This window comes from Podarcis bocagei (assembly GCF_964188305.1).
Source record: "Podarcis bocagei genome assembly, chromosome: 12".
Classification (NCBI taxonomy): Eukaryota; Metazoa; Chordata; class Lepidosauria; order Squamata; family Lacertidae; genus Podarcis; species Podarcis bocagei.
Window position 1 is genome coordinate 839184 of NC_138137.1, and position 19106 is coordinate 858289.

General features: G+C 42.6%; 1 protein-coding gene across 2 annotated transcripts in view; it reads left to right on the plus strand.

The window, feature by feature from the left end:
- Nucleotides 1-19106, plus strand: part of ADCY1 (adenylate cyclase 1) — a 329819-nt gene that overhangs the window by 239353 nt on the left and 71360 nt on the right. Inside the window, exons 19-20 of one of the 2 annotated variants that reach the window (XR_014001150.1) lie at nt 406-530; nt 2191-2773. Coding sequence is in view for 1 of the 2 variants with exons in the window: in XM_081165108.1 (XP_081021234.1) it covers nt 406-530; nt 2191-2529 (464 nt within the window). In the remaining variant the exon portion in view is untranslated. Of the gene's footprint in view, nt 1-405; nt 531-2190; nt 8194-19106 lie in introns of those variants that run through there. The other variant, XM_081165108.1, reaches the window with a different exon arrangement.

A 19106-nucleotide genomic window follows, 5' to 3' on the forward strand; every position in this document is an offset into this window, starting at 1 on the left:
CTTAATTGTGTGAATAAATGATTTGTGGTACATATCAAAATATGTATAGTAATTTACAGTATCAAATGATGTCTGTGTCTGTCCCAGAATCTATGGCCAAGGTCCTGGAAGGTGTGAAATAATAGCAAAGAAAAATGCCTGTGAGCATGTGCCATTTCATTTACCCTCTCCAGCAAATAAGGTTCTGTCTACTTAGGAGTAAGTAGCTCAGCTTCCAGGCTGATGGTTTATCTTCTAAGAAATCTTGAGCCTTAGCACATCTTATTTAAAAAAAACCAAAACTGCAGGAAAGGGAAGTGTATAAATGAGGAACATTCTGTTTAGCATCTGCTATGCTTTTTAGATATATGAAATAGATATTGGAGCAAACATTAAATAAAGGAATGGCCACTGTTCCCATTTCAGGTATTAACGTGGGCCCTGTAGTGGCTGGGGTCATTGGTGCTAGAAGGCCGCAGTATGATATCTGGGGTAACACTGTAAATGTTGCCAGTAGAATGGATAGTACTGGAGTGCAAGGTAAAATTCAGGTGAGTGTTTTCATCATCCTTCAAAACTACATCAGTCTATATGGAAGAGCTAAACAGTGGCTTGCTATTCAGGCTACTTGTGAGGTTCCACCTACTGCATTTGAACGGCCTCCTGCATGTGCCAGATAAATATATCTGTACAGTGGTACCTCAGGTTACATACGCTTCAGGTTTCATACGCTTCAGGTTACAGACTCTGCTAACCCAGAAATAATACCTCGGGTTAAGAACTTTGCTTCAGCATGAGAACAGAAATCGCGTGGCGGCGGCATAGCAGCAGCAGCAGCGGGAGGCCCCATTAGCTAAAGTGGTTAAGAACAGTTTCAGGTTAAGAACAGACCTCCAGAACGAATTAAGTACGTAGCAAGAGGTACCACTGTACTAGAACAATGGCACCAGCTCTTCTTGAGAGGAAGACAGCTTTGGCCCTAACTGCAAAAATGTCCCCAAGTGCTGGGTTGGAACTAAACAGGCTTCTTTCCACCAGCTGATTGAAGGCATCAGAATTAAGCCACCTCTTTGCACAGCTCCACCCCCTAATATGCATAGTCCCATCTAGGGTTACATTTCTTGGTTATGCTTTTTTTAATGCATATCAGAGAACAGTGCATTGATAAAAGCAACCATTAGAAACAAAATATATTGTCATGGAGAGGTTGGACATGAATTGGACATTGGACAGGTTGGACATGGTGGGAGGAACCGGCTGAAGAACCCCCAAGGGAAGAAGGCTCAGAGCCAGGAGGTTGGTAGTGGGACAACAGTGAGTGGTCAGAGGGAGAAGAGCCTGGGAGGAGGAGGTTGCAGAAGCTGAAGAGGTAACAGGGTTTAGTGAGCGGGAGGAGTCTGTGGCAGAGAGAAGTCCAGACTCAGAGGCAAAAGCTGAAGCAGAAGAGTGGAAGGAGGGAGGCCAAGAGGCAGAGAGGAGTCAGGCTGGTGAAGAGTCTCCCATTCCCTGCTGCAACAAGCTCCCCTTCCCCTTGACTCACAGAACCAGGAGAGGGATGAAATGGGAGGAGCAAAGACTGGCTGCATGCAGGCATGGTCTCTGATTGCTTTCAGGAAGCCCTGGATAGGAGGAGGCTGTGGGGAGGTGGGGGCATTTCATCTCAGCCACTGATTTCATGGAGTAGGACCTACAGGGCATGAGCTGCTGTGCTCATTATGCCTGAAACATAGTCAGGTCTGTGAAGATCATGTTTCACTAATAACGAGCTAACTCCAGCTTTGAATTGTGTGATTTACTGACCAGCTTGCTCTGTTATACTACAGCTAGCAGGAGCAGAAAATAATTCTCTATTACCACCAAAGCAAAGGTGCGAGGGCGTTCTTTCCCCTGTAGGCAGCCGTCTTTCTTTACCCAAGAATGCCTCTGGGAAAAGCACATCCTCCTGCAGCATCATTAGCCAGGAAGCAGAGTGTCTTGCCATCACTAGGAGCAATAGGAAAGCTTTTTATTCAAAGTAAAAATGATGAGGGAAGCATCTTGGTCACCTTTCATAAAGTAAGTTAAGCCCCCCCACACACACACACACAGAGAGAGAAAATCACCCCAATCTTTGTTGGCCTTCTTCCTACCTCAAAAAAACATCTGGGCCAAAAGGTTCAGTGCAGCGTAGTCTTATATGTCACAAATGATTTTTGTTCCTTTTATTCACAGGTTACAGAAGAAGTCCAGAGGATACTGAGGAGGTGCAGTTATGACTTTGTATGTCGGGGTAAAGTCAGTGTCAAAGGCAAAGGTGAAATGCTGACCTATTTCCTAGAAGGAAAGGCCAATGGAAGCAATTCGCTAACGCGGTCATTAAACTTAGAGCGGAAAATGTACCCTTATGGGCGAGCAAACATTCAGACTAAACTGGGCACCAATTGCCCATCTGTGTCCTCATCTCCCAGCCTTTCAGCAAATGCCGTTGCTGGGACACTTCAAGCCCCGTCCACCCACACCAATCCGACGCTGCACTATCTTCCCTCTGTGCCAGCCATAAAAGAGGCATGAGAACCATGAAGATTTTGGCTGGGCCATTGTAGTGATCGCAGAGAGCAGAGGTCACCTGGATTTTCACAAGGAAGCTGAAGACTACAGGATTTGGTGTCAACTAAGATGTCTACAATCCAACCAAAGAGAACCTGGGAACACCGTATATGGAGTTGTGGATCAAATAAGGGCTAGCAATTCTGTTAAGAAAAGTCTACTGCTGATTTTCTGAAGAAAAGGAAAATTTTATCAGCAAATCTAAAGGGTAAATGAATTAACAGAAAAAGTCATGGTGAGACGCTGTGTGTGTGTGTGTGTGTGTGAGAGAGAGAGAGAGAGAGAGAGAGAGAGAGAGAGAGAGAGAAAGAAAGAAAGAAAGAAAGAAAGAAAGAAAGAAAGAAAGAAAGAAAGAAAGAAAGAAATTGTCAATTTTTGGCAAATCCTGTCATTGGTGACTGTCGGTATTCATTCAGAAAACTATAAAAGCAATGCTGGAAATAATAGTGACACAACACAGTTGAGAGAGAAGGGTGATGTGTGTAGATACATGTATCTAATGCACACATCTATATACAGTATATATTTCCTATATAAAAATGGGAGAGGTTTATAGTTATAGAAAATTGACGTCCTGCAATGGCAAAGAGGGAGGATGCTCTTATAATCATAGCCAATGTGGTTGCCTCTAAAATGTCTGTAGCTGATGTTTGAGGGAGGGCGTGTAAGGGCAAATGAGACATATCTGAGGTTTAAGGAAGCAGTGTAGAGTCCCTTCACACAACATTTGGGGGGGGGCCAAGAATTTTTTGGCAATGTCTTTAATATAGGAAGTAGCAAGTCCTCAGGTAAACAAATGTAGTTCTTTAAAAAAATGTGTTTTTTCAAATATTTAACAATGAGTCTTCGATGAGGCTGCAGGTCGATTCACTGGAATCTATTGTAATAAATCAGAATCTAGCTTTGTAAGACTTCATTCTCACTCTAGAGAAGCAGCTGCTGCACTCTTAAGAGGTGGTCTGTGTGATTGGAGCTTCCATGTGATTTCTGGGCTCAGCCTAACTTGCCTCTGGATAAATGCTGCAAAGTGGCAGGCATAGGAATGCCAAGAGAGTATTAAGGTAGGATTTATGCCTTTTCAGCAGGTCAAACAGCTGGCCATTTGTCTGTAAAGTCTTTTATTAGAAGCATTTGCCAACATATGCATTTAGGTGATTCAGTTCCACTGAATAGGAGAATTCTGCTCATGAACAGAACTTGTTCCATTCGTGAAATGGAACATTTGGATCTCTCCATATTGTTTGATGCCAGAGTTTTGCAGAACTCTGTTTCTGCGCAAGGGTTCTTCTCACCTGCCATTTGGAGATTCTCACTGGCAAACTTAGAGTGGAGACTTCATTTGTTTGTTTTCTAGATCAGATGTTTAACCTTATATTTTCATAGGGTGACTCAATAATGTACCAGCACATCTTTTTGCACAATATTGATTCGGGTGTCTCAAATGGAAGTAATATCTTTTCATAATAACATTGCAAATTTGACCTATTTGGGGAAATGTCAGCCCACATGGTGGGCTGTGTATGTTTGTGTGTTGCACATGGATGCATACTTTACCCATTTTCTGATCTCATGAGTATTAATTCATGCCATTGTATGCAGCTCACCTGGGAAGCCCTATTAATACGAGTGGGATTTGCACAAGAGCAAACGTTCTCCTTTGTAGCTCACCCCTGTGGTTGGCCCGTTTTGGCACTTGCTCTTCAGTAAGATGGTTGCAGTAGATCAAATACCATCAGGAAGTGCAAAGTCTGGGAGCCCAGGAACCAGCTTCCCTGCTAAAGTGTGACTAGAGAGTGATTTGGAAACAGCAAGGGGAAGGGGGCTCAACCCTTACCTTTCCCAGTGTCCTTTCTCCTGAGCCAGCTTTCCCTTGCTAGAGTCCGTTTTCCCCAGCGGACAACCTGGCAAGGAGAATATCCAGAAGTTTGTTGTTTATGTTTCCTCCTTCCCATAAACTGCATTTGTCTTAATCCCCATCAGCATTACTTACATCAGAACTATAGTCTGGTTGGAAACAACTACCACTTTCTTTTCTTACTATGAGGAAATGCCTCGTGTTGTAGTTTGGCACATCTCAAGAACAGCTACATGAAACAACCTTTGGGAAGCTTTCTTAATTGACTTTTAGTGAGTTCTTTCTTGTATGCACAGGAAGTTGGAAGCAACAGTGTGCTAAAACCAGTAGAATTCTATCTAAAGCTGCTAAAAGATGTTGGAGAGCTTAGTGCAATAATTTGGTGTCTCAAAATAGTCTAGGGGCACCACCAAACTGCTCTCTTGCCTGGTTTCCATTCATTTCATTGGAGCTTTTCCAGAAGTTCTTGGTGAATCCACAGCTTGTGCCCACTTTTAGAACAGTCATTTCAGTGTGGTGATCATCTTGTTCATCTTAATTTCAAAATGTATACGTCACTATTGCTAGCACAAACAGGCTTCTGAAGTGGCTTATGATAACAATTGGATAGGATTTATAATCTGCTTTAGGTCAAGAGAAAGACTTACACCTGTTTCATTAAGCTCTAAGACAAGGGGGTAAATCTCTAGTCCCCCAGATGCTGGTGAACTGCAACTGACCTCGTCGCTGGCCATTGACTAGGCTGGCTCAGGGGAGTCCAGCAACATCTGGAAAACTCTATGTTCCACATCCGGGATCTAGGACATGACAACTTTTACCAGGGGGTTAATAGGAACATCTGTTGTCAAATAAAGTCTTAGTTCCATTGAGCCAATATCACACCTCTGACATGATTTAAAACTGTTATATGGTGGATTTGGGGGAGCAAACATTTTCGCTTCAAAAAAGGTTAATTCCCCCCTCCAATGTTTCCCTTTCTCCCCAGTTTGGGGAAAAAAAATTCCCCCTTGGGTCAAAAATGGGGGGGGGATTTTTTATGGGGGAAGTGTAGAATTTCTCATTGATAGTGCAGGGGAAGAGGATAGTAATTCAGAGCAGCCAAGACACTGCAGATCAGAGGCAGCAGAAGACAGACCCTGTCTATACAGTATATGTCTTTACACACCAATGCTAGAAGCCTCCCAGCCAAGATGTTCTTAAGAGGATGGAATTAATATAGTGGGTGAGAACCAGTAGAACATGGCTCTCTCTCTGGATATGAGCTCCCTAGGATGTGCAGGAGGTGGTGTTGCTCAGTCCTTCAAAGAGAGCATGAAGTCCAGCAAGGGGTAGGAAATGTTGTTGTGGCGAGTCTTCCACTGCTTTCACGTAGTTGGGGCATTCATGTGTTCCAGTCACAGCAAAGCAGTGACATTCCCCATGGGGATGAAATGAACATGACTTGCTCATAACACTCTCATTGTTGTGTTTGTGGTCCCTATCCAGCAAAGGTAAAGAATTTAGAGCATTGTTGACTTCATTCTTGACTACATAAATGGTGAACTTACTTGTACTATTTCTTCCTCCATTTGGAGATTTATAACTCGATGAAAGCAGGAAGAAGTGGTCCCGGTCCCCCCCCCCCCCCCAGTTCAGGGCATGATGCAGAATTATTAAAGGTGAAGAATTCTGGTGCAGGGAACTATACCAATACTTTTTGTTTTGTTAGGAATTTGTGGGTTTAAAACTTGGCTTTGGGCACATGTCATGGATGGCATAGAAAACATATCAGCTAGGAAGCTAGACAATAACTTGGTTGCCTCTTCTCAACAAGATCAAAACAGCATCACCAGACTCCACCCAGATACAGATAAGCCCAGTCAAACTACTGAATGGCACTGGCCTAGTGGTGGGGTACCTTTTCTGGTGAGGAGACCCTACCTCCAGTTGTTGGAGGTCCAAAGAGCAGCACTGGCCTGTTTGAAAGTCCTTTTGCAAACAGCTCCCCATGGAACCTCTGAAAACTAGAGGTTTAAAGAGCAGCATGAGGCTCTTTGCAAAAGGGATTTTGAACAGGCCCACACTGGGCATTGGCTGCATGTACCTGGTCCCAGCAGGAGAACTGAGCAGGATGTAACCAGTTAATCACCAGTGGTTAAATCCTGCTGCTTTGACTACATGTATCAGTTCCCAGCTGGGAAAGTTGTGCTCGCAGCTGACACAGAATCAAGCCCCACCCCCCACACTCATCAGTTGTCATTGCAGGTGACATCCAAGTGATTGGCAGGTGGGCATGGCTTAATTTTTTAGAGGCCCTGAGGGGGAAAATTGACACCCACCCACGCACCCTTAATGGGTCAAGACTGGCCCATGAGCCAAAAGCTTCCTCGCAAGGTGCCATGAAAATGTTTGCTTCCACCATTTGGCTCATTTCTAATTGAAAATATGACTTTGTGTGTGTGCTTCTCCAGTCCATGTCCTAAGAGAAAGCTTGTAATGCCTCATAAAAGACCTGGTTCTTTCCTACAGTGCATGGATGTGATTCCCATTTTCATGAAGTAAGATCAAATAGATTCATAATGAGAGCAGCCACCTTCATTGGATATGGAATCGTATGAGCAGCTGTTTTAAAATACTGTCATTTGGCAAGCTATTTATTAGGGGTCCATCAATAGCAAGCACAATATTTCACATGAGTTGCACAATTTTTCTGTTAATAAGGTATTTGTAATAATTAAAAGCCTTTTATTGGAGGTCTTTGGGGAAACTAATTGCAAATGTTCCTGTGGTAACTTTTTTTATTCTTATCTTGGAGATTATGAACAGACATTGAATTCTATTATTAGTTAAGTACTTGCAAATATTTCAACACATTAAAAAAGAAAATAATTTCAGTGCTGGGGATATTGAAGATTAAGTTTTGATTCCAATGAATTCCAAAATCTGCTGTTTGTCTTACATTTGAATGGTGATTGTAAGCATTAAAGGCAGGTTTGGGTTCACATCTTCTGCCTTGACAATACAGATGAGGAAATAATGTGAGGAAATAACAGTGTTATTTAAAAAGCCTATGGTGTGTGCCATGCCATCCTTCTCAGGGGCCAGGCTCACACATGAGGTCCTCAAAGATCTTGTGCATGTAATGGAGGAGGGGGGGTGCCTCCCTGCCCCACCGGGTATGGGGAGCCTCATCTGAGCTGATCCACATCTTGGCTCCCTTTGCGCATCGCTTCCATCTTGCCACAGCACAGATTGCACCTAGGCTTAAGCACTCATGTTGCACATTAATTCATACCTATTAGGTAATCAATCCTTATTGTTGTTTAGCTCTAGGCTATTCCAAATTAATGGTAAACAAATGGGATCTATACATCTAAACATATACTCTAAAGAGCAAAAGACTGATATGACAAACCAGGTCTCCCACAAGAGCCAATAAAATGTGTAAAACATAACCCAAGTGTATAATCACATAATGCCCAGCATCCTTATTCGTGTGGGGTTTGTTTGGGTGTGGGTGTGCGTGTGTGTTATACACTCTTATTCTGCCACCACATAAATAGAGCCCTGTTCATGTGAATTGGTCCTAAGTACAGTGGTACCTTGGTTCTCAAACTTAATATGTTCCGGAAGTCCGTTCCAAAACTGAAGCGTTCCAAAACCAAGGCACGCTTTCCCATAGAAAGTAATGCAAAATGGATTAATCCATTCCAGACTTTGAAAAAACAACCCCTAATTTTTTTAAAAATGAATTTTACTATCTAACAAGACCATTAATCCATAAATTAAAGCATAAATCAAATTAAATCATAAATCATAATCCATAAATTAAAGCATAAATTAAACCATAAATCAATGCACTGCACTATAAAATAAATAAGATAGTATTGTAGATGATAAAAATAAAAATTAATTTTTTTCTTACCTGCACTGATGATAGTCATTGTTTGGATGGGGGGGCTTTTATCCATTTCTGCAGTCACACAATCAATCAATCAATAGCTGAACTGGGTTTCACACAGTCACAAAAACAAATTAACCGAAAAAGCCTCAAAAACAAAAAAGCAAAATAAATAGCAAAAACAAAAATGTCAAAAGTCCATTTAACTTCCGAAATGTTTGAAAACCAAGGTGCAGCTTCTGATTGGTGCAGGTGCCCCGAAAACAATAGCTGACAGCCGCATCGGACGTTCAGCTTCTGAAAAACTTTCAAAAACCGAAACACTTCTGGGTTTTCGGCGTTTGGGAACCAAGGTGTTTGAGAACCAAGGTACCACTGTAGGTGAATTAAGGGCCCCTGCACACCCTGCATTTAAAGCACTATAGTGCCCCTTTAAACAGTCATGGCTTCCCTCAAAATATCCTGGGAGCTGCAGTTCATTATGGAGCTGAAAGTTCTTAGGACCCCGCCCCTCTGCCAAGTTACAATTCCCAGTGTGCTTTAACAATCCCTCTTCAGGAAGGAAATTGTAGCTCTTGGGGAGCATGGAATAGGGGTCTCATACCAACTCCCAGCACCCTTAGCAAACTACAGTTCCCCTAATTCTTTTGGGGAAGCCTTGGCTGCTTAAAATGGTATCCCAGCAGTTGCATGGTTGTGACTCTACAATCCATGGTTGTGGCTCTACAAAGACTCAACAAATGAATAATTGCTGTCACTCATTCAGTTGCTTGACTTTAGTTAGTGTATGTACCAATTTGAGCAAGACTCTAAGGGTATAAAATGCATTTGAAATGGAGTGTGCAATGCCTCCACGGGATGTTTCTGCACTGCCTCCAAGTCCAATGGCATCTAATCTTTGGACGTAATGTTCACATCACAGAATCAAATAGAATGTGAACAGGACACACACACACACACCCAAAAAAGAAGGCTTGGAGGGAAAACTTCCATTGCCTTGCACTCAGAGCAAAACTGGATCTCTATTCACATAAAATGGTAACCAAATCAAAATAAGGGATCTGTTCAGATCAAGTGAAGTACCACTTTTTTCTACCTTGGCGAGACCCCAACTGGAGTCCTGTGTCCAGTTCTGGGCACCACAATTTAAGGTGGACTTTGACAAACTGGAACGTGTGCAGAAGGCAACAAAGATGATTAGGGGTCTGGAAACCAAGCCTTATGAGGAACAGTTGAAGGAGTTTGGGAGAGAAGACTAGGAGGTGATAGGTTGTGGAGGTTCTTGGAGGTTTTTAAGCAGAGGTTGGATGGCCATCTGTAATGGATACTTTAGTTGAGATTCCTGCATTGCAGGGGGTTGGACTAGATGACCCTCGGGGTCCCTTCCAACCCTATGGACCCAAAGTTTGAACGACTCAGGTCCCTGAACTGCATTGGTGTAGGGGAGCAGTGGGGAAGCTCCTGTTTGTGGGACTAGTTGGGCCCAGCGGGGTCTTAATCTCACCCAAGCCACACCCTCCTTCTGTGCAATAAGCTGATCCTCATCCCTTGCAGGCCCATTGCCTTTGCAGGGGTGGTTTGATTTCCAGGCAAAGGCATTGCAGGTGTTGCTGATCACTGATCATTTGCACCCACAAAGCCACGTGCGTGATTAGATTTCTAACCACATGGGCAAAGGAAAACATGGCTCAAGTGACTGGCAGCCTCAGGGTGTGTCCTGGCACCTGGGAAGCATCTCCTACCCATAGCCTAGGGGCACAAGACCCCATGTGCGGTAATTGTTCTGTGGACTTATTTGTGTTCAGAGCTGCACATTTAGGGTTTATGGGTCTGGGATTTCATGCCTGGGAGGTCCTGTGCAAATGTTGCCTCCAATGCCCAGACATCCGCCCCACCCAGAGGCAATAAGCCCACTCAGCCGGGGCAGGGCAGGAGCAGCTCCAGTTTCTCACTGTACATGTTCTCTGTGCTCTTAAGAGTCTCATCTGAACCAGCCTTAAAACATTAACCTAGCATTAGGAATCCAAATTCTTTTTCATTTCCAGTCCTAACCAGAGGACTATTTAGCCATAAATATTCTTTCAAGTTACAGTTTTATATTGTAGTGGCAAGTAACTTTTTAAATTTAAAATAAAACTGTATTATAACGCCTTATTTATTTTTAATCTTGTACACTATTACATATTGGCCTTTCATGTAGTCTTATTAATTATTATTTTATTTAAAGGATGTATGAAATTTTGTAAATACTTTTAGCTATGACAGGTTTGTTGCATGTACACTACGAGTCTTTAAAAAGGCACACGTTTAACAGATGCTAATTTTTTTTGTAAACAGAGGTTTTACATGTGCATGAAGATTATAAACCCTTTTGCTTCTCTTCTGCAATCTACTTACTGCATGCCACTCATGCCTGACTTCAGGTTTTTTTTTTAAAAAAGTGAAAGAGTAAGTATCTTTCTATATGTTTTTGACATATCAGTTTAACACATTGTTTCTAAGGCACTACTAGTTGCATGTGTATACTGCAAAGCAAACATAAAATTACAAAGCAACACCACAAGGAAACCTTCACCTGCAATGTTCTGCCAACCTCAGTGTTGCTCTGTCTACAGTATACAATATATAAAATGTGCTCTCAACATCTATGCTACCTTTGTTTATTAGAAGCAATAAACTAAACTCCATATACTGTTTTGTGTGCGCGCGTGCGTGTGTATGTGTGTGTGTGTGTGTGTGTGTGTGTGTGTGTGTGTGTGTATATATATATATATATGCTTTCGTAGATTTTCACGGGTACAGGAATGTAGGTTTTGGTGTCTTCGGGTGTCTTCCCGTGTAAGAGTTGGGGTGTCTAGGCGACGTTTCCTCGTCGAAACGTCGCCTAGACACCCCAACTCTTACACGGGAAGACACCCGAAGACACCAAAACCTACATATATATATATATATATATTCTACCAATTCATTCAGTACTGATTGTTATCTTGTTTGACTTGACAGTATAAGTAAATGTTTGATTTTGGGAAATCCCCAAATGCCAGAGCACACAATTGTCTCTGTAGACATGAAGCTGCTTTGGGGTCTGCCCACACTTCCGCTGGTGCTGTGCCTAGAAAGCCTGGGTTCGAGTGTTTTGAGCGTGACCTGCTCCTTTCCCAAGGAAAACCTGCTCTTGTGGGATAGATCAGAAGAAATGGCAGTTGGGGAGATGGGGACCCAAATTGCCATTTTGCTCCACTTGAGTGCTAAAGAGCGGTTTGCTTCGGGGTGAGAAGCAGTGGGACGAGAGGACGTGTGGGTGAAGGCTTAGACAGAGACCACTGTTTTCTCTATCCCAAATATTCTCATTGGCAGCAATTCCCCCAAGTTCTCAAGCAGGAGTCTTTTCTCGTGCTTCTGCCTTGGCCCTTCTAGCTAGGAATTTTTGAACAAATGAAGCTGACCTGCAGCAGGTCAGGTCATTCACTTCAATGTTTGGCAGCAGCCTCAGATTCCCCCCAGCTCTGCTACCTACATTTACCTGGATATGTCAAGGGTTGCACCTGGTAGCCTCTGCATGCAATGCATGGACTCTACCACTAAGCTATGGGCTCCCCCCCCCCCATGGAAAGATGAGTTTGCCCTCAAAGGCATTTGCAGGTCCTGCAAGAAGGACCTTGAGAGTGAAAGCTCCAGGCCTTAGTTCCATCAGGCTGCAAGCAGGCGGAACTGCCTTGAAGAAAACAGGGAGGGGGAGAAATAGCACCATTCAAGTTACCCAAATGCTTCTGTCAGTGGTAATAGTTGTTACTAGTTGTTGTATCCGTGACACAAAATATATGAAGAAATGGTTTTCGGTTGTTATAGATTGCTGAATATAGTTTTGAGTCAATGCCTTATTTCTTTGATTCATATGGTTCCAAAATGAACTGTGGTACCAAAAATAAAGTGCTGGGCTGAACTGTGGGATTTAAAAATAATACCAGATTTTCATTTTGCCTTTCCTTTTCTTTTCTTTTCTTTTCTTTTCTTTTCTTTTCTTTTCTTTCTGGGAGTTTTCTAAATAAACTTCAGGACTGCAATCTCAGTCATGCTTCTGAACATGTATGTCTCAGTAAGATATACTTTCAAGTAGGCATGCTATAGTCCCAAGCACTTCCAGTTAAACCAGAAACAACACTTTCAATTATTGCTCTTGAGGTTCCTCCTAATGTCATTTATGCCTGTGCAATGGTAATATGATAGCAGGATGTCCTGATGAACAAATTTTGATATTCAAAAGTTGTAATTCATTTTCTTACAAGGAGGGTTTGGACACCCAGAAGTATGATATACATATGCAAATATGCTGTTAATTGTGGTGATGGTTATTATTTCCTTAAATTTTAAGTTTTATTACACAACTTGCTTATTTTGTTTGCTTCTTTTGTTTGAAAAAATGCAAAAAGAAACAGCAAAGCAAGCCCAATTTATTAAAATGGTAGTATCTGAATATCTGAATCTAGTATGGAATATCAAATGTATTAGGATGTCAGTAATATACTGTGACCAGAACAGAATGCAAGTGGAAAGCCTGTTTAATACCCAAAGGCATAACAGCCAGAGAGTGTGAATTTGCAAAACTTACTATAATGGGAGTCTAAAAATTTAGCTAAATCTGTTCCCTTGCAGAATGGTTATATAACATATGATTTTCTTTTTCTTGTATAAATGTGAATATACATAAACGCACATGCTAGGGCCATCAGAACATACCAACCTTAGTGACAGAGCAACGATTAAAAGCTTTCCCAAGCTCACACAGGGATATTCTAGCATTGCCACTTCTCTGCTCTCTCAGTCTGAACCATTCTGACAACATTTAATTTTTCCATCTTTGTCTTCTTTTTTGTGGATTCCCCACCCCACCCTGCCTCTATCTTTTCTGTCTACCCACCCTCAGGACCAGGGGGTCCTCCACAACCACCCGCTCCCTGTCCCTCCAAAACAGTACTTCTGTTTCTTCAGGATTCAAGCAGCTTGCAGCATTTAAAAACATCAGTTATAAAATACAGAATAATTAAAATCAATGTAGTTAAAACTAATAATTAGTTCTTCCCCAGCAAATGTGCTTATAACTCTGTTTTACTCCAGTAGGCAGGTTGGTGCTATGATCTAAGTGAGTTTTAAAATCAGGAATTGCACGTGCTCAGAGTATTTCTTCAACAGGATTGATCTTTTTTATATTTTTGCTCCAGCATATCAGGAATGCAGGAGCCACTGTGAAGTATGGAATGGAGGTGCATAGAGAAGAAAGGTCAGTTGTGTGTTTCACAACCACAGGATCCAACTCCTAGGGGCCAATGGGTCTAAAGTTGTCCCCACCCCCACCCCCCAACATCAATAAGGCTGTCTAATCCCAGGTCTAAACCTACCTGGCTGAGCCACTGAGAGGAATCCCAGCCTGTCTGTCCAGGTGGAAATCAAGGGCATCTTCTCATACACCCCTCCCCCAATTAGTTTTTACAAAACTCTTAAGATAGTAGTAAGAAATGAGGAACTCAAAGGGCATGTGAATTGCAGGTGGTTGCATCTGTGCTATTAGAAATCCATATGTGCATTTAAATAACACATAAACTTACAGAGAGTTGATTGTGTGCATTCAAGGTATCAAGAAATTAAAATTCCATAATTATAAACTTGAAAGAATTGAGCTCCAGATCTTAAGCTCATTAGAAGGCACTATAAAAAGCCTTCAGGCTGACATAAAATATTCTTTCTATAGACCCACAAACTTGAGCTTAGGAGAACAATAAAACTGGAACTGGAGGATTTCCTAAACAGCTATAAGCTGCTCACTGTCAATATTTTCACACACAAAGCTTAAAGAGGCACTTAGAATCATAGAGTTGGAATAGACCACAAGGGCCACTGAGTCCAAGCCCCTGCCAAGCAGGAAACACCATCAGAGCACTCATGACATATGGTTGTCAAGCCTCTGCTTAAAGACCTCCAAAGGAGGAGACTCCACCACACTCCTTGGCAGCAAATTCCACTGTCGAACAGCTCTTACTGTCAGGAAGTTCTTCCTAATGTTTAGGTGGAATCTTCTTTCTTGTAGTTTGGATCCATTGCTCCGTGTCCGCTTCTCTGGAGCAGCAGAAAACAACCTTTCTCCCTCCTCTATATGACATCCTTTTATATATTTGAACATGGCTATCATATCACCCCTTAACCTCCTCTTCTCCAGGCTAAACATGCCCAGCTCCCTTAGCCGTTCCTCATAAGGCATCGTTTCCAGGCCTTTGACCATTTTGGTTGCCCTCCTCTGGACACGTTCCAGTTTGTCAGTGTCCTTCTTGAACTGTGGTGCCCAGAACTGGACACAGTACTCCAGGTGAGGTCTGACCAGAGCAGAATACAGTGGCACTATTACTTCCCTTGATCTAGATGCTATACTCCTATTGATGCAGCCATTGTTTCAATGGGGTTTGTAATGTGCATATAAAACCTACACCAGACAAAATGGTCATTTATCAACAGGCTTCTCAACATGTTGTGTGGAACAGAATGAGGCATTAGCAACTGGTGTTACAGCTCTGAGGCAATTTAAGCCTCATGTGTGAAAACATAAAGCAGGTTCAAGAAATAATCCTGATTGTGTTACTCTGCTATTGGTGACCATTTCATTTCTGCTTGTTCATTGCCTGCAATGGACTGTTACATTCCAATCAAATATTACAGTTCGTGATGTAGCAGAGATAGGAATTATAGTTTCCCGCAGTTACACCCAGGATCCTCTTGTTCAAGAGTGGAAGGGGTTGATCCTGTGCAAACCCAGGCTCCAAATATCCATCAGCTAAGTACCTCTGGGTGCAGCTCTGCTTCTATGATATTCTGTAGCAACCCATCCTTGCTCAGAAATCCTTGTGCCCGCAGAGCAGTGTGTTTGGTCACTGCTGACATGGCTCCAGGGGCACTTGAAATGTCTAGGTCATGTGCACAGGACGTAGCCAGCTTCTGCACAAGCACCTTTATATTTCTGAGAAAAATAATGGCATCATTTTGAAGACTTACTTTGATTTGTAGAACATATTTGCCAGATTGACATTCCTAGGGCAGCTGGAAGGATGTGTCTGCATGAAAGCAGTGAGCATCCGATTAAGTTGAGAGGCAGTTTATGCTACAGAACCAGCCAGCAAACCTGTCTTGGAGGTGTCACTTCAGCTTGCAGGTAAGGATCTTCCAGTGTGGATGCTCCTGCACTGGGGGGGGGCATCCCTACCTGCACATCAAAGGTAGCATGTCAAGGAGAGGACAATCCTTCTCCTGCTTACTAGAGGCTTAATTTTGTATGTTAAGTGATGTTTGTTCATTTTAGATGTGGGAGATTTCAAACATGCAGGTTGCCCCCTCCCTCCACTGCCCGAGTGGCTCGATTCAGGCAAAGTTTTACCACTTGGGGCTTCTCCCCACTTCTGCCTGCCCCCTGCCTAGAAAGCACAGCTTTCTGTTTGACCCGCCACCTTCCCTGAGAAAATCCTCTGTTTACCGCTGAACTGAGCAAACATCAATCTTCAGAAACACTGAGTGATGTTTGTTCTGATTCTGCAGAAGGAGCAGGTTTCTCCCAAGGGGGGAGCAGTGGGACAAGTAGAAGCATGGATGAGCCGTTGATTCTGCTGAGTATATAAACCAAGATGGTCTTGTTGAATTTGGTCTTACTGAGAAGTCGGAGGGACAACTGGCTCATTCGCACATAAAGCAAACCATGGCTATACCTGAGTGACTTCTAGTACCCTCAGTGAAAGCTTTGTCCCATGTGCACCTTCCGCAGTCCTGCTCCTGCTGCACTATGCAGAGCCAAGCCATGGCTTAGGGCTGTGGACACATCAAAGCATATTCAAAACACATTCTTTCCCTCAAAGAATTCTGGGCACTGTAGTTTACCCCTCAGAGAGTTGCAGTTTCCAGCAACTCTTAACAAACAGGAGTGCTCAGGATTCTTTGAGGGAAGGAATCTCTCTGAGTGTGCTTTATAGGTACAGTGTGCAGCAGTGTGCAGCCGCAGTGTTATGCCTGAATCCAGGCTCGTGGTTTTCTACTCTCCAAACATACCACAATCTGCAACAAAGTTTTGTTCCTGGCTTGCCAAGGGAGACAAACCACAGCCCCGGTTTGGATGAAATAGTTTGCTAAACCAGGCAGCGTGACGGCAATAGATTTGGAGGAGGAATGCAGTGGCCATGGGTTTTACTGCAAGTCCCTCTATGCTCATGCATTCACATTTAGCCATGGCTCAGTTTCATGTTATGTGCGAATTGGACCATTAAGAACTTGTTTCATGCAATCATGCTAATTCAGCATTACTGATCTCGTTTCCTGCTTGGCAGGGGGTTGGACTCGATGGCCCTTGTGGTCTCTTCCAACTCTATGATTCTATAATTCTATGATTCTATGATAAATCAGGTTTAGATCCTGTGGTCTAATTCCCTCTGAATTCAATGGATGACAATTATCATTTATTTTGATGTGCTGAGAATCTGGTCCATTATGTTACAAATATCCTAATAGATTTAAAAACAAAGCAAAACAAAAAGCAAAACCCTCATTGCTTCATGCCTATACTAATTGCGACACAGTGACTTGTATATATTTTTTTCAGCAATGAAAAGCATCTTCCAAGAGTTAAACAGAGGTTTGGAGTAAGGCAAACGCTGCTGAAATCCTTCCTCAATGTCACTTTTTCCACTTAAATGTGCACCCCCCCAACAGCTTTTTTTAATCAATGAGGGGAAAATACAGTATATACAACTGCATGTCATGTCTAATGTGGACGTAGAGAAAGGGACTGCCACAACAAATGTATATTATATTCTTTTCAGTATTACAATAACTTAACACTGGGTAACTTGGAATGAGAAGTTTGCATAAATAATACGGGTCTCTTTTTATGTATATAAAATATTGTAGAGTATCTTCCAGTCTTTTTCAGGAATGTTGAGTTGAGAAGGGCAATGGAATACTTGCCCTATTTTTATGTTGGGGGGAGGGGAGAAGTGAGTGGATTGAAATGTTAAATTTGTGAATGTACATTTCTTACTGCAACTTTTATACTGAGTGTTTGCACAATTATCATTTCTGGAATTTAATTAATAAAGGAAACAAATTGCTTGAAGTTTATTTTATCAACATTGTGCTTGCTAACCCTGTTGAGCCTGCAGCCCAAAATAGCACTCTGTTGTTGCAGAACTTGAATGGGGTAAATCTTGTCTGTTATTAAGTAAATCTTAACTGTTGCTCGGTGTGCACAAAATCCAACCACCTCCCATTCTTGGTAGTTTTTGACTTTAGTGAAAGAGGGAAAATTGCACGCAGTACTCTAGAAATGTTCTGCAATTTCGCTGGGGTCTCACTACAGTCCAAATGGCCCAAAGTTACACTGGAGAAACACTGTTGTTTAGCCCCTTCAACAAGGTCTGGTTGACACAGGCATACTAATCTTTTGATAATGGCAACAGAACATCTGCATCTCTTGCCTCACCACAAACCAAATGGTTTTCAATTGTGTCATTACTATCTTTGTGCCAGGGAGAAGGTCTTTGGAGCATCAGAGGGCACAAAAATGAGAGGCACAAATACAAGATGGGTGACACCTGGCTTGAGAGCAGTACATGTGAAAAGGATAGAATCATAGAATCATAGAGTTGGAAGAGACCACAAGGGCCATCGAGTCCAACCCCCTGCAAAGCAGGAAACACCATCAGAGCACTCCTGACATATGGTTGTCAAGCCTCTGCTTAAAGACCTCCAAAGGAGGAGACTCCACCACACTCCTTGGATCTAGGAGTCTTGGTTGACCACAAACTTGACATGAGCCAACACTGTGACGCGGCAGCTAAAAAAGCCAATGCAATTCTGGGCTGCATCAATAGGAGTATACAATCTAGATCAAGGGAAGTAATAGTGCCACTGTATTCTGCTCTGGTCAGACCTCACCTGGAGTACTGTGTCCAGTTCTGGGCACCACAGTTCAAGAAGGACACTGACAAACTGGAACGTGTCCAGGGGAGGGCAACCAAAATGGTCAAAGGCCTGGAAACAATGCCTTATGAGGAACGGCTAAGGGAGCTGGGCATGTTTAGCCTGGAGAAGAGGAGGTTAAGGGGTGATATGATAGCCATGTTCAAATATATAAAAGGATGTCATATAGAGGAGGGAGAAAGGTTGTTTTCTGCTGCACCAGAGAAGCGGACACGGAGCAATGGATCCAAACTACAAGAAAGAAGATTCCACCTTGTGGTCTATTCCAACTCTATGATTCTATGATTCTCACCAGCAGAAATGGCACAAATGGCTTCAGTCTTCCACAGGGAATTCCTGGACTCATTCTCTATAGCAAAACTTGATTTGCCAAGAAGTGTTTGCTTTTGGGGAAGGCCTGGGGGAAAATGGAAAAGTTGGAAAACCCAGGTTTTTCCAGTTTTTCCCCAATGCCATTTTTTTCTGGAAAAAATGAAGAGAAAAAAACACAGTTTAATATAGTTTGAATATTCCACACACTTTTTTTCCAATTTTTCAAGAAAAAAAAAAACGGCTTTGGGGGAAAACAGAAAAAACCTGGTTTCCGCCCAGTTTTCCCCCAGGCCTTTCCATCAGGTGTCCTCTGAATCATCACAGCATACCCAGTCTAATGAGGTGATTTCTGTCTTAAGGCCTGATGAATGAGTCCCAAAATGAAAACAAAATCTGCTGAGTGGATGTCCTCAATTGAAAGTCCAGGTAATGCTAACCTTAACTGAATTAGATGCCACAGTCGATTCTCCTTCACCTTTCACATTTCCA